At 40.0% G+C, this 12,978-nt stretch overlaps 2 protein-coding genes across 5 annotated transcripts in view; one reads left to right on the top strand and one right to left on the bottom strand.

The window, feature by feature from the left end:
• The window catches only part of grik4 (glutamate receptor, ionotropic, kainate 4), a 539,446-nt gene that overhangs the window by 63,016 nt on the left and 463,452 nt on the right, over window positions 1–12,978 (bottom strand). For all 4 annotated transcript variants that reach the window (XM_051931923.1, XM_051931925.1, XM_051931924.1 and 1 more), the window contains 2 exons: window positions 9,681–9,859; window positions 368–421 (listed from right to left, as the gene is read on the bottom strand). In XM_051931923.1, coding sequence (XP_051787883.1) covers window positions 368–421; window positions 9,681–9,859 — 233 coding nt within the window. The remainder of the gene's footprint in view (window positions 1–367; window positions 422–9,680; window positions 9,860–12,978) is intronic.
• Window positions 1–12,978, top strand: part of LOC114656856 (40S ribosomal protein S25) — a 1,002,297-nt gene that overhangs the window by 805,641 nt on the left and 183,678 nt on the right. The window lies entirely within an intron of this gene.

Raw genomic sequence — 12,978 nt, 5'->3', positions numbered from 1 at the left:
ACTTGCTGATTTCACTCCTATCAGTACCTTAAGTGGCCTACTCAGTGTTCTATTGTGAGAAGGGGATGAGGAGTTGAGGCAGTATTGGCAAGAAAATGATTTACATTCTCCACTGCACATCAAAGTAAAAATCACAAATGTGTGTCACCACCAGATACAATAACTGACTATTAACCCCAGAATCATTCATGAAGCAAATCTATATCCTAGCATAATATCTCCATGCCTTACTTCTATTTAACTTTGGAAGCCAGCATTTTTACTATGCAAACTCAGTAAGTGCCTCCCACCAGCCCCTATGTGTAGAGGACCACCTTAAATTTCCGCAGAACTCTCCCAACCCTCTGATCACCCAACAAGCACTTACCAGAGAGGTGAAGATGTAGGTGTAGTGAATGGAGAGCATCCCTAGCTCCGAGGCCTGCAATAAGGAACAAAACTGAGTAAGAGAGAAGGACACTGTGATTACAGGTCACACACAGATTTGGGCTACCCAGTTTATTTCATTTTTGTTATCATAATCTGCATATTTTTTGTGCCTGTCACATGTATTAACAGAATCAATAGAAATTAAACTTACTTTAACTCTACTTCTCAAAGTGAAACAAAAATAAACACATCCATAATAAATGTACATGTCTGTAATTCTAACCAGTGTGGTAAGGAGCTACAGTCTATCCCAGCAACGCTAGGCGCAAGGCAGTGCAGGTATATACCCTCACATGCACACAGTCACTCACTCATACCAGGACTAATTCAAATTTCCACATCACCCAAACTTCACACTTCTGAGATGAGGAAAAACCATACAGACATGTAGAGAAAATGCAAACACCATACCCAAGTCAGGATTTGAACACAGGGCTCTGGAGCAGTCATTCCTACAAATTTATATTTACACATACAGTATATACAAATTGTACAATGTTGTAAATATATACTCAGAGGTTCTCATGTACTTATAAATACACAATCACAAACAGATATTTACCCATACAACTATACATGCTTACATATCTATCTATCTATCTATCTATCATTCTACAAAAACAATTATACAGAAATATTCATATATTTACACTCACACTGTTGAACAATCAAATACAACAGCATATGCACACAACATACAGTACAAGCAAACATAATGTCACAAACACCGATTTAAGCACATATTTAAATATTTAACTACAAAATCAAACAGCTACTATCACACACATTTACAAAGAACTGCAGATTCAGACACAACATTTATTAAGCAAAGTATAAAAACACATAACACAAAGTTTTATAGTAAAACACAATTTCCCACAGCCTTACACATACATATATTATGTAGACAAGCATAAGGTTTTCAAATTCATTTAATCTAATTCAGCGTCAGGACCTGTTCTGGCAACACTGGGCACAAGGCAGTCCAACTAAGGGCCCACTCACTCACTCACACACACACACACAGACCCACACATAGAATTTCCAGATGACCACATCCACACATCTTAAGGGATGTGATAGGGAAACTGATGTGTCTTAAAGAAACACAAGCAGAAATGGGGAGATCATGTAAACTGTGCACAAACAATGTCCCTGGATCACATGTAATCACAAAACAATGCACTTACATAAAAACAAATGTGTACTCAAAAGCAGAGCACCATTCACACAGTAATTACTCACAATATTAAGGCATTCTGTGGCCACAGGCTATGATATATTTTATTTTTAGCTTCTCCAGACTTAACATTTTTTGAAAATAATAATAACAAAAAAAAAAAAAAATGAGGACTGTACCATCAAATTGAATAGTCCGATAATGCAGGCGACCAAAGACAAAGCAAAAAAAAACAAAAAAAAACAAAGAAACCCTACTATGTATGGACTGACTGGATAAAAATGTATACATAAAGCCACACATTCGAACGGCATAACACAGCTGGATCCAATGCACTCACATGGCCCTAGGGTGCAGCCTATGTTGCCGATATGCTTAATATGGCCATGCTAACAGCCACAGTTATACAGATATCCAACCAACCATTTTCCAACCCGCTGAATCCGAACACAGGGTCACGGGGGTCTGCCGGAGCCAATCCCAGCCAACACAGGGCACAAGGCAGGAACCAATCCCGGGCAGGGTGCCAAACCACAGCAGGACACACACAAACACACCCACACACCAAGCACACACTAGGGCCAATTGAGAATCGCCAATCCACCTAATCAGCATGTCTTTGGACTGTGGGAGGAAACCGGAGCGCCCGGAGGAAACCCACGCAGACACGGGGAGAACATGCAAACTCCACGCAGGGAGGGCCCGGGAAGTGAACCCAGGTCTCCCAACTGCGAGGCAGCATCGCTACCCACTGTGCCACCGTGCCGCCCGTTATACAGATATTTACAAACAAATGTCCAATTATTAGTTATATGGTGCTGGATTCTATACCAGCAGCACTGAGTACAAAATAAAACAGAAAAATCTGAAGGCCCATTCAAAGCCAAATTCACACACACAAATAAACATAAGGATGCACTGACTGGGCCAGTTTAGGGTCATGATTTAACTGAGCCTTGGGGAATTTATAAAACAAATTTGAGTACCTGGATAATACTCACATATACATTAGAAATTGCAAACTTCACACAGACGATAACCAGTTAAGGAATCAAACCTTGGTTTCTAGAGTGAATTGTGAGGTAGCAGTTATAACCAACGCTGCTCTGAAAACAAACATGTCAAGCAAAACTTCACAGATAATTGTACATACAATACACAGACACAGCTTCAGACCCAAATGCACACACTTACATAAAATCACAACTGTTTACATTGTTTTCTATTTATTACAGTTAAAGTCAAAAAAATTTCCATACTCAAATATTAGCACAAAATATTAGATAATTACCATGTAGAATTAATATTTGCTATACTCAGTTACACAACATACAATGATGCTATCAAAGACACAATCACATACTCATATGCCATGTAACGCTTCCTCCCATTTGTCAAGCCCCATCTCTAGCGCTCCCTGCTGTCCTCAGACCCTCTTGTCCTTCCAACGTATCACAGCTGAGTTGTACGCCACTTTGATCTTAACATTCCGCAATCGATCAGGTGCCATCAACGTCTGGCATCTCTCTAATGAATAAACAGGAACCTGATTAACTTTTAATTCTCAGCCGTATTGATCTGGCTTTCTCCACAACAAGATAAATGAGGCCCGAGTGGGCAATGGAACCTTTTTATGAAATATTAAATAAGCTGCAGCTGCCAGCACCTCTTAAGTTGGGCTCCATGGCTAAAGATGGCTATTCACTTGCTTGCCCTTCCTGCTCTGTTGCAATGGTTCGGAATGCTTGCAGGATTTTTTTAATTGTTTATCTGATTGTTTTGCACAAATGGTCTAATGCTGATTCTGCTTGTCAAAATGGATAGCAAGGACCTCATATGTTACCCTTAACCTTGTGGCATGCTCTCCAGACAGCTCCTTCCATGTATTCAACAGCTTAAAAACAGTTGCTAAAGAATATAAAGGAAAAAAAAAACCTTCTGGCAAAGAACTTCTGATCAATAGATTTAGGTATACTAGACAAATCAGGTTAATTATAAAGGATTAGACAATACACAAAAATCAAATTTAGCTATCTCATTGGCAGCTGGTCAGTGGAGGGAGCTGGAGAACTACACCACTCTGGCACCTACAAAATGTTCACCCCCCATTATCTATGGACATTATCCAGTTTCATTCAGAAAAGTAGAAGGGTATTCTGAGATTTCTGTAGGGCCCCCATATGGATCCTCTTATGTTAATGTTCATTTTACCTTTGTTGAGTCAGGAACATTTCAAAGATGTATCTGACAGCAAAATATTAAGTAGGGTGCAAAGACCTGACATGTTCAATCAGTCAATTACTAACATACTGCACAAGTTATTTTAAACTACCCCAAGCTGTACACTCAGCACCTGGCCTCTTGACCAGACTTATGGTAGTGTAAGCATGTCAGCCCTGCTGAACCTGCCCTTTCTTCCCTTCTCATGTGTGGTCACTGGGGACACTGTCACCTCTGTCTTCATTCAAGGAAATGCAGGTGTTGGTGGCAGGGTGCAGTCTAGAGCTTTATTTCTGCCTTATGCTAATTAGACATTAAAATAATCATTCAGCAATTAGCATAATGTTTCTCTTTTCCACAGATGCAGCAGCCGTTATTATGCAGATGCAGCATGTCAGAGCAGGGTACGAAGGTATGAAGTCGGCCGAGTGGGCAGCATGCACACATGAAAGCACCTCCAGACATCGCAATCCAGTTTTTACCATATCAGTTCAAAGGGACTGCAGGATCTGGTTGCCCTTACACACTTGTGTTGGGATTAGGCAGATGTGATGATCCAGCCAACAGCACACTTGGAAGGCTGTTATTCTTATAGGCAGGACAGATATGGAGACAATGTGCAAGCTGGACTCACAAAAAAAAAAGATCGTGCAGTTTTCTTCAAAAATGATTCTCAATAGGGTGCCACCTGAGTCAGATTCTCTGGTTACCGCTGTGTGCCCACAGGTGAGAGGCACTGCTGTCAACAATGCTAGATGGCTAATAAAGAAGTTACGAGGCTTGTTTGGCAGTATCCATGGAAACCATGAAGCAGAACAGGAAAGAATCTCAATGCTCATGCAAACCTCTCATTAAGTTTGGAGAAAAGAGAAAAAAAGCAAAAAAGAAAAGGCATTTACACACACACCCAAACACACGCGCACACACACACACACACACGCACACACACACACCCAAACACACCCGCACACACACACACACACACACACACGCACACACACACCCAAACACACGCACACACACACACACGCACACCCAAACACACGCGCACACACACACACGCACACACACACACACAAACACACGCACACACAAACACACGCACACACACACACACACACACACACTTAAAGCCATTCTTGTGCACTGTATCACTTTCCATTAAATTCACTAGGAACTCTTGGGTGTGGATTGAATTTTGCTTTGATTTGTTAAATTTGACTTGCCTGTATGGAATTTGATCTGTTTCTAATTAAAATCAATAACAATATTTTTAAAAAATTCACTAGGAAGTCTATCATATATTCACACACTTATAAGATGTAGACACTTTCTTATACATATAAATATATACATGTAATATGAATTTATTTTGGACTACACAACAGTATATAAAAATGAATAGTCACAAATATAAAGTTGCATACACCTGGAATTATGTACACGCATAAAAACACTTCCTCAGACAATACAGTCTTTAATCGTCAAATAGATAAAAGTAGATATAAATAAACATGCATGTTGGCTCATAGAAACCAACATAAAAATTTAAGGCTGCAGGGGTCTATCCCAGTGGCATCAGGTGCAAAGCAGGAAGCAGTTCTGAACAAACAAGGTGCCAGTCTCCACAAAACATAATCAATGGTGTCAATTTTGAATAAAAAAAAAAATTAAAGAGTCACCAGCCCTTTCAAAATCTGTACCCTTTGTTTCATGCCATTCTGAAAATAAAAAAAAACAAATGAAATCAGGTTTGCTCTATTTTTATTAACACAAAGTGATCCACATTTATGTTAGGTAGAATGACTAGAGGGGGCTGGGTGGTCTCGTGGCCTCGGTACCCTTGCAGATTTTATTTTTTCTCCAGCCGTCTGGAGTTTTTTGTTTTTTTTTCTGTCCTCCCTGGCCATCGGACCTTACTTTTATTCTATGTTAATTAGTGTTCCCTTATTTTATTTCTGGGCGGCACGGTGGCACAGTGGGTAGCGCTGCTGCCTTGCAGTTGGGAGATCTGGGGACCTGGGTTCGCTTCCCGGGTCCTCCCTGCGTGGAGTTTGCATGTTCTCCCCGCGTCTGCGTGGGTTTCCTCCGGGCGCTCCGGTTTCCTCCCACAGTCCAAAGACATGCAGGTTATGTGGATTGGCGATTCTACATTGGCCCTAATGTGTGCTTGGTGTTTGTGTGTGTCCTGTGATGGGTTGGCGCCCTGCCTGGAATTGGTTCCTGCCTTGTGCCCTGTGTTGGCTGGGGTTGGCTCCAGCAGACCCCCGTGACCCTGTGTTCGGATTCAGCGGGTTGGAAAATGGATGGATGGATGGATATTTTATTTCTTATTTATTTTATCTTTTTTCTCTTTCTTCATCATGTAAAACACTTTAAGATGCAATATTTATATGAAAATGTACTTTATAAATAAATGTTGTTGTTGTTATCCAAGTGAAAATAACATTTGAAAACATCATTCACATTAACTAATTCATTAATATTACAAGTGCTAAATATTTTATTTGGATATGTGAACACCCCTTTACAATTGTACAACCAATGACTCTACAAAGCACACAACAGACTAACTGGTTCCCACCTGTGATCAACTGCTGTAATCTAGATTAACTAGGAATAAATGCAGATGTTTCTAGAAGATTATTCTGTTTGGAAGTGCTTTCAAAACAAAGAATCTACTATGGGCAGAAAGGTGCTTTCAAAAGAACTTCAAGATTTAGCTGTGGAAAGGCACCAGATGAGGGGATCAAAAAGATTCAAAAGCTGTAAGTATCTCATAGAGCACAGTCCAGACCATCACTAAGATGGCACAAGCATTTGACACCATCCAGACCTTTCTGACACCAAGCTGTCTCTCCAAATTAGAAGAACGAGCAAAAAGAAGACAGATGACAGAGGTTACCCAGAAGCTGGTGAAAACTTTAAAGAATCTACAGGCCTTTATGGCAAAGACTGGTCATTGTATACATGTGACAGCAATATCACATATGGTCTGCATAGAACAGAGGTAAGTAAAGACCACTCCTTTAATTCTTTGAGGGCTGAATATTTTTTCAATATGAAATGTTGGTTGCTGTGTACTGTGGCTGCTGTGGGTGCCAGTTTGCCATCTCTGGTGGCATTGTTTACATGTGAATGGGGTGGGTTGTTGCTGTTGGGGCTCGATTGCCAGCAGGAATGCATGGTGGGCTGGCTGCCTGCCTGTCTTTGTGTGACGGTGGCAGTCGCAGTGTGATGCAGTCTGATATGTCTCTCTTGTCATCGTAAGTGGCTGTCCTTCCAGGCGGACATTGCCATAGGCACATCAGCTACACGAACGTGTTGAGCATCACAATCAGCTGATGCCGGTACCTCACTTTCATTTTTCGATCTCCATCTCCAGATCACTTCAATCAAAATTGGATTCCAACAATTCAGAGTCTGATTCAGCGATAATACGCTAAACGTCATCCACGGAGTACTTTGCTTTACGCATTTGTTTTGGTCTCTCGCCATTTTAGAGCTTGTTTACTCCTTGCTACTCACTACTCACACACACGCAGGGAATCGAAGTCAAATCAATAAAGCGAACTTTCCTTCTGGCAAAGAGAGTTGAACTAAAACATAACGGTGAATTTTGTCACGGTTTACAGCAGATTACCATCCTCTACCCCGAATTTCGACAAAAGTCGACATCCGCCCTGAAAAAGTTAAAAAAGCCACAACAGATCTCATTTCTGTTTTGCTTAAAAACACCTTATGGTTCTACTGTCAATAGGCAAAAAATGCTGTGGTCAGATGAGAAAAAAATATAACTTTTTGGACAGAATACAAAATGGCACATTTGGCAAAAACCTACAGTCATACACCTTACCAGTCAAAGCATTGTGGTAGTGTTTCTCCTCAGCTAAGACAGGAATGCTTGTCAAAAACCCTTTTGTTGTCAACGAACCGTTGATCAACAATTAATTAATGGACATATTTTATTGGTTTCCATTTAGGTTAATCAGTTTCTGCTTTGTTTTCTGTGTGTTTTTAACACATCTGTATCTTTATGTGTACTAATGATATATTTAGCAATTTGTAAAATCTGTACTTGCAATTTACATGAGACCTTGTCATAGCACTCTGCACCCGCATTCAGTGAAAGGTGCTATACAAAAATATAACTGGATTGAAAAGAAATTAAATTGAATAGTCAAGATACAAGGGAAGTTGGATTGTTACAAAATACTTGAAGAAAATCTGGAAGTTGAAAATCGGAAGATGGTTCACCTTTTAACTTGACAAAGGCCAAAGCACACAGTTAAAGTAAGTATACAGTAGTAGAAGGACAGAAAAGTGAATGTTCTTGAGTGGCCAAGCCAAATTCCGTACTTCTAAAATTTAAAGTGGGCATTCCATCACTTCTGTAAGGAGAACTGGGCAGCAAAAATTCTTCCCTCTGGGTGTGCAAAACTGGTAAAGATGTATCCATACTGCCTCAAGATTGCAATTCTGGCAAAAGATGCTTCCACCAAGCATTAACTTAGGGGAAAGTTCTCTTAATTGTCCCAGCTATTGTACTTTTATTTCTGAAAGTTTACTTTCTTTTTCACTTGGATATTGTAAGATACAATTTGTACATAAAACTGTAGTACTACGGTGTTGTACCGTGTTAGCCATTGTGAATGTAGTGAGAATTATAGCAAAATGACACCTTTTATTGGCTAACTAAAAAGATTACAATATGCAATCTTTCGAGGCAACTCAGGTCCCTTCTTCAGGCAAGATGTTAACCAAGAAAAGGTTTCATTTTGCTATAATTCTCACAAAATAAAACTGGGAATAAATCTGATTTTATTAGTGTTTTTTTGGCTTTTGGGCAAGGTGAACCTTCTGAAAGGGGTGGTGACGTTCTATACACACACAGAATGCCAAGGAAAAGAGGACTATACAGAAGAATATCCACATGGAGGATGTTTAAACTCCACACAGACAATAGCCAAACACAGGATATGAATCTAGGATACTGGGCCAGTGAGAGAGGAGCACTAACCATTGCACCACCCTGCGAACAAAAAGAGTTCTTAAATTATATACGCATTCTGTCATACAGAACTGCAATCTAATATGCAAAGTCCTTTAGGTTGACAACAGGTACACACACAACCATTCATATAAGCGGTACACACATTGGCTACTAGTTACAGTACAGACGACCAGGTAGGATGAGGACACTGTGCTCAGAAGGCTGTGCAAGGATGCATTTTGGTGCTTTTGTCCAAGGCACAGTTTTCTGCCTATTATTTTTCACCCTCTTCTCAGCTATGTTAAGGCCACGGTTTTCAAACTTTTTTGAACAAGTACCACTCCGCAAGGACCAGTAAACTGAAGTACCACTGTCAATGAATCGTTAATTTATGCCCATGTTGTTTTGAAGAAAAAGTCACTATAATCACTATAATGACTATAATTATGACGTTAAAGTGATATTAAACTAATTAAGGAAATGGGTGCCAGCACTAATAAAAGCCGGCTTGGAGTCTTCCACGCATTTACAGTAGTATACTTATACTATATATGATTATATGCAACATATTGGCATTCTAGCAACATCGATTTGTGGAAAATAAAGGACCACACAAGTACCACTTGGCATGACTTGAAGTACCACCAGTGGTACGCGTGCCACAGTTTGAAAACCGTGGTGTTAAGGGACTTAATAAATATTACCATTTCACATATTATAAGAGAGTTGATTTTTTGATTTGTTTTATTTGATGCCAACTCCTTATTAAGCTTAAAAAAACACTGTCATGCAGAATAAGCTGTTGAACATATCCACATTGCCCTGCACAGGCTTAAACTGAAACATGCACACAAGTACCCGCTGGAGGATGATGTGTGACATTGTGGTGTTGGCATCTACGATAATGGTGGAACTCTTGTCATCACGGATCTCCTTAAGAAGGGGCGTGGGGTCCTGGCTGTCATCTAACATACGCACAGAGAGTGTGTCCTTGGAGATTAGGAACTGGCGCAGCAGACGCTCCAGGTTGAGCAGGCCTAAGAAACAAGAAAGCAGAAAGATGCTGTCAAGAAATGTGAACTAGCAGGCGCAAAAATTCCAGCAAGCAGTGAGGAGCAGTGCAGTGATTTGCCAGTGTGGCCACACAGTGATCATCACGTGACTGAAAGGCAATACAGACAGAGGCCAGTGAGGGTGATCTGACAAGAAACCAGGAAGGTGAACTACTGAAGACACTGACTGGCTACTGTAGTGAGTACTGAGGATTGACAGCAGGGAGTGCAGCGCAGTGATTTCTTACTCACACTTAGCCAGTGGAGTCTTGTCCAGAATGCATAATAAACAGAAATAAGAATAGCTACTTAATAGATTAAACTGAAAAGATAAAATCCCATACTGGAAAAGCTGAAGGCCAAACAATTATCTTAAATTAAAAAGAGAAAAGAAAGATACAGTAGTTAGTTAACCCGAAGTAAATAAAAGAGCAATGGAACCTGAATAACAGGCAACAAGGAATATTCTGTTATATTATATGGCTTAATATGATATTCTTGTAATCATTTTCTTCTTTGTCCAAGGTGCTACACAGAAACAATGCTGAATGAATGTTCAACTTTTCAAACCAAAGTAATGCTGAGGCAATGGGTTGAAATGGCTGCACAAACATCCAGCTTAGTAAGCAAAACAAATGGAGTTACCTGCGGATAGGAATGTCTAGCTAATACACTTTTAAAGACCTCAATAAACAAATTAAGATGAGAACTGAAATGAACGTGATATAAAGCTGGAGAATAATGAATAGGCAGACAGGTAGATGGAGTTGAACAAACAGATGTACACAACCAACATAAAACATCAGACAGACTGACAGATGCAGACGGCCACAAAGACAGATGGTCATAGAGGATCCCACAGGTGCAGCTCAGTGCTTATGAGATGTAACAGACACGAGTCTGGCCTTGTTATATGCAAATTAATGTGTAATTTGAGATCATTATTGCACACGGAAGAGGACATGGTCATTTTAAATGATCTTTTCTCATAATTTCCTGTAGGAGGAGGCCTTGTCATTTTTCATCATGGCAGATGAAGTGATATTTCTGGCTCAGGTCTTTTATTCTCATTAAAAAAGACCTCTGATTCTCTGGCTCTCTCTGTAGACCAGGTATCAAAATCCCATTACCCTGCTTATCTCATCAAATTACAGAGCTGAATCATAAGAAAGAAGAAAATAAGGAAGCCAGACTAAGCCATGCATCTGCAGGCAGCACAACTAAAATGCTGAAACAGAAAATGGCTTTGCTTTTTGGTTGTTAAAAGCACCAACTATGCCTGACAGCAAAAACTGCCTTGTGGTAAACAGATGAGGGAAGGTGTGGCAATGCGTATTGGGTAGACAAAATAGAATAAAGAAACTAATTAACTACCCAGCCTAAGCCCCTTCCTATGAAGTAAATCAACCACATGCATATTTTTTTCACAGAAATCATTAAGTCAGACCCAGGAACACATAAATAAACTGATGAGAAAAGACACCTGGAAGCAGTAAACATGTCATTTCAGGGATATGAGCAATTCTGTGAAATATTCATTATTCAAATTAAAAGGGACAGACTCCTAGAAAGAAAAAGAATAACTCAACAAAATAGATTTCGAGAATTCGCAAAGTAATTGACAAGACAGATTATTGGCATATTGAATTGACAGAGGAGACTGTACAGAAATTTAGTAAAATAGAAAGAGGCCGAAGTAAAGGCACCAGGAATAACATGAATCTCCTGAAAAACCAAACTAAATTTACTGAAGAGAAATGTCAATAGGATATTTAAATTTACAAAAGGACAGACTTGTGCATTATGTGACTAAAAAACAGAACAGGCCCCTGGGGCCTTTAAATTGACTGATGGTCGAGGCCTAGGATATGTAAATTGATTGAGGATCGGGCCTGTCCAATATGTTAATTAAGTGATGGTATAAACTAATGGAATATGTCAATTGTATGATTCTGCAGTATCCTGGAATATACAAATTGACAGGCGATCAGGTCCCTGCGATGTTAAACCTGAATGAAGGACAGACAGAAAAAAATCTGGAAACTGACTGGAAGGACAGCTGTCTCTGAGATATGCAAATTGACAGAAGTGCAGACACATTTTATAAATGGGCTAGAAATACATTTCTAGAACGCAGAAACTGCATGAAGATGAGTGATTCATTCCTGGAATACTGTATATAAACTGACCAAAGGTCATACCCTTTGATTATGTCAATTGGTAGATAGTAGACTACTAAAATATTCAAACTGACTGATATGCAGAGTACAAGAATATATAAACTGATCAAAAGCACAGATGTATGGAATATAAAAGGACATGTCCTGAGGTATTCAAATTAACAGAAAAACATGCACCTGAAATGTATTGATTGAGTGAACAACTGACTTGAATGTCGAACCCCTAGAGTGTGCAGAATCACATCATATAAAACAGCGCTCTTCAGATGACAGCCTGCAGACTATTAAAAGTTTGGCTAAGTTACTGAGCTCAAGAAAGCCAGGCCTCCAATTATAGCCTCATAAGGCTACATTAAATCAATGGATAAACAATACCATCACTCAGGAGAACCATGGGAAACATCTCTGTCTTTCTCAGGCTACATATCCATATAACTATGTTTTAATTTAAAAATGGCACTTTAAATGAAGGCGGCAAGGTGGCGCAGTGGTACCACTACTGCCTCGCATTAAGTAGACCCGGGTTCTCTTCCCAGGTCCTCCCTGCATGGAGTTTGCATGATCTCCCCGTGTCTGCGTGGGTTTCCTCCCACAGTCCAAAGACATGCAGGTTAGGTGCATTGGTGATCCTAAATTGTCCCTGGTGTGTGCTTGGTGTGTGTGTGTATGTGTGCCCTGCAGTGGGCTGACGCCCTGCCCAGGGTTTGTTTCTGCCTCGTACCCTGTGTTGGCTGGGATTGGCTCCAGCAGACCCCCGTGACCCTGTGTTAAGATATAGCGGGTTGGAGAATGACTGACTGATTGACTGACTTAAAATGTTTGATGCAGATGAATGTTTGTGGGATCTAGTAAATTATTTGTCTTTTGTGCATATGTGCACCATTCAAACTGTACAACATGCAATTTAGATGCATACAGGTAAGC

The sequence above is a fragment of the Erpetoichthys calabaricus genome, chromosome 9 (genome assembly GCF_900747795.2).
Source record: "Erpetoichthys calabaricus chromosome 9, fErpCal1.3, whole genome shotgun sequence".
Lineage (NCBI taxonomy): Eukaryota > Metazoa > Chordata > Cladistia > Polypteriformes > Polypteridae > Erpetoichthys > Erpetoichthys calabaricus.
The sequence above is the reverse complement of the archived record's forward strand: the minus strand, read 5'-3'. Positions and strand labels throughout refer to the sequence as shown.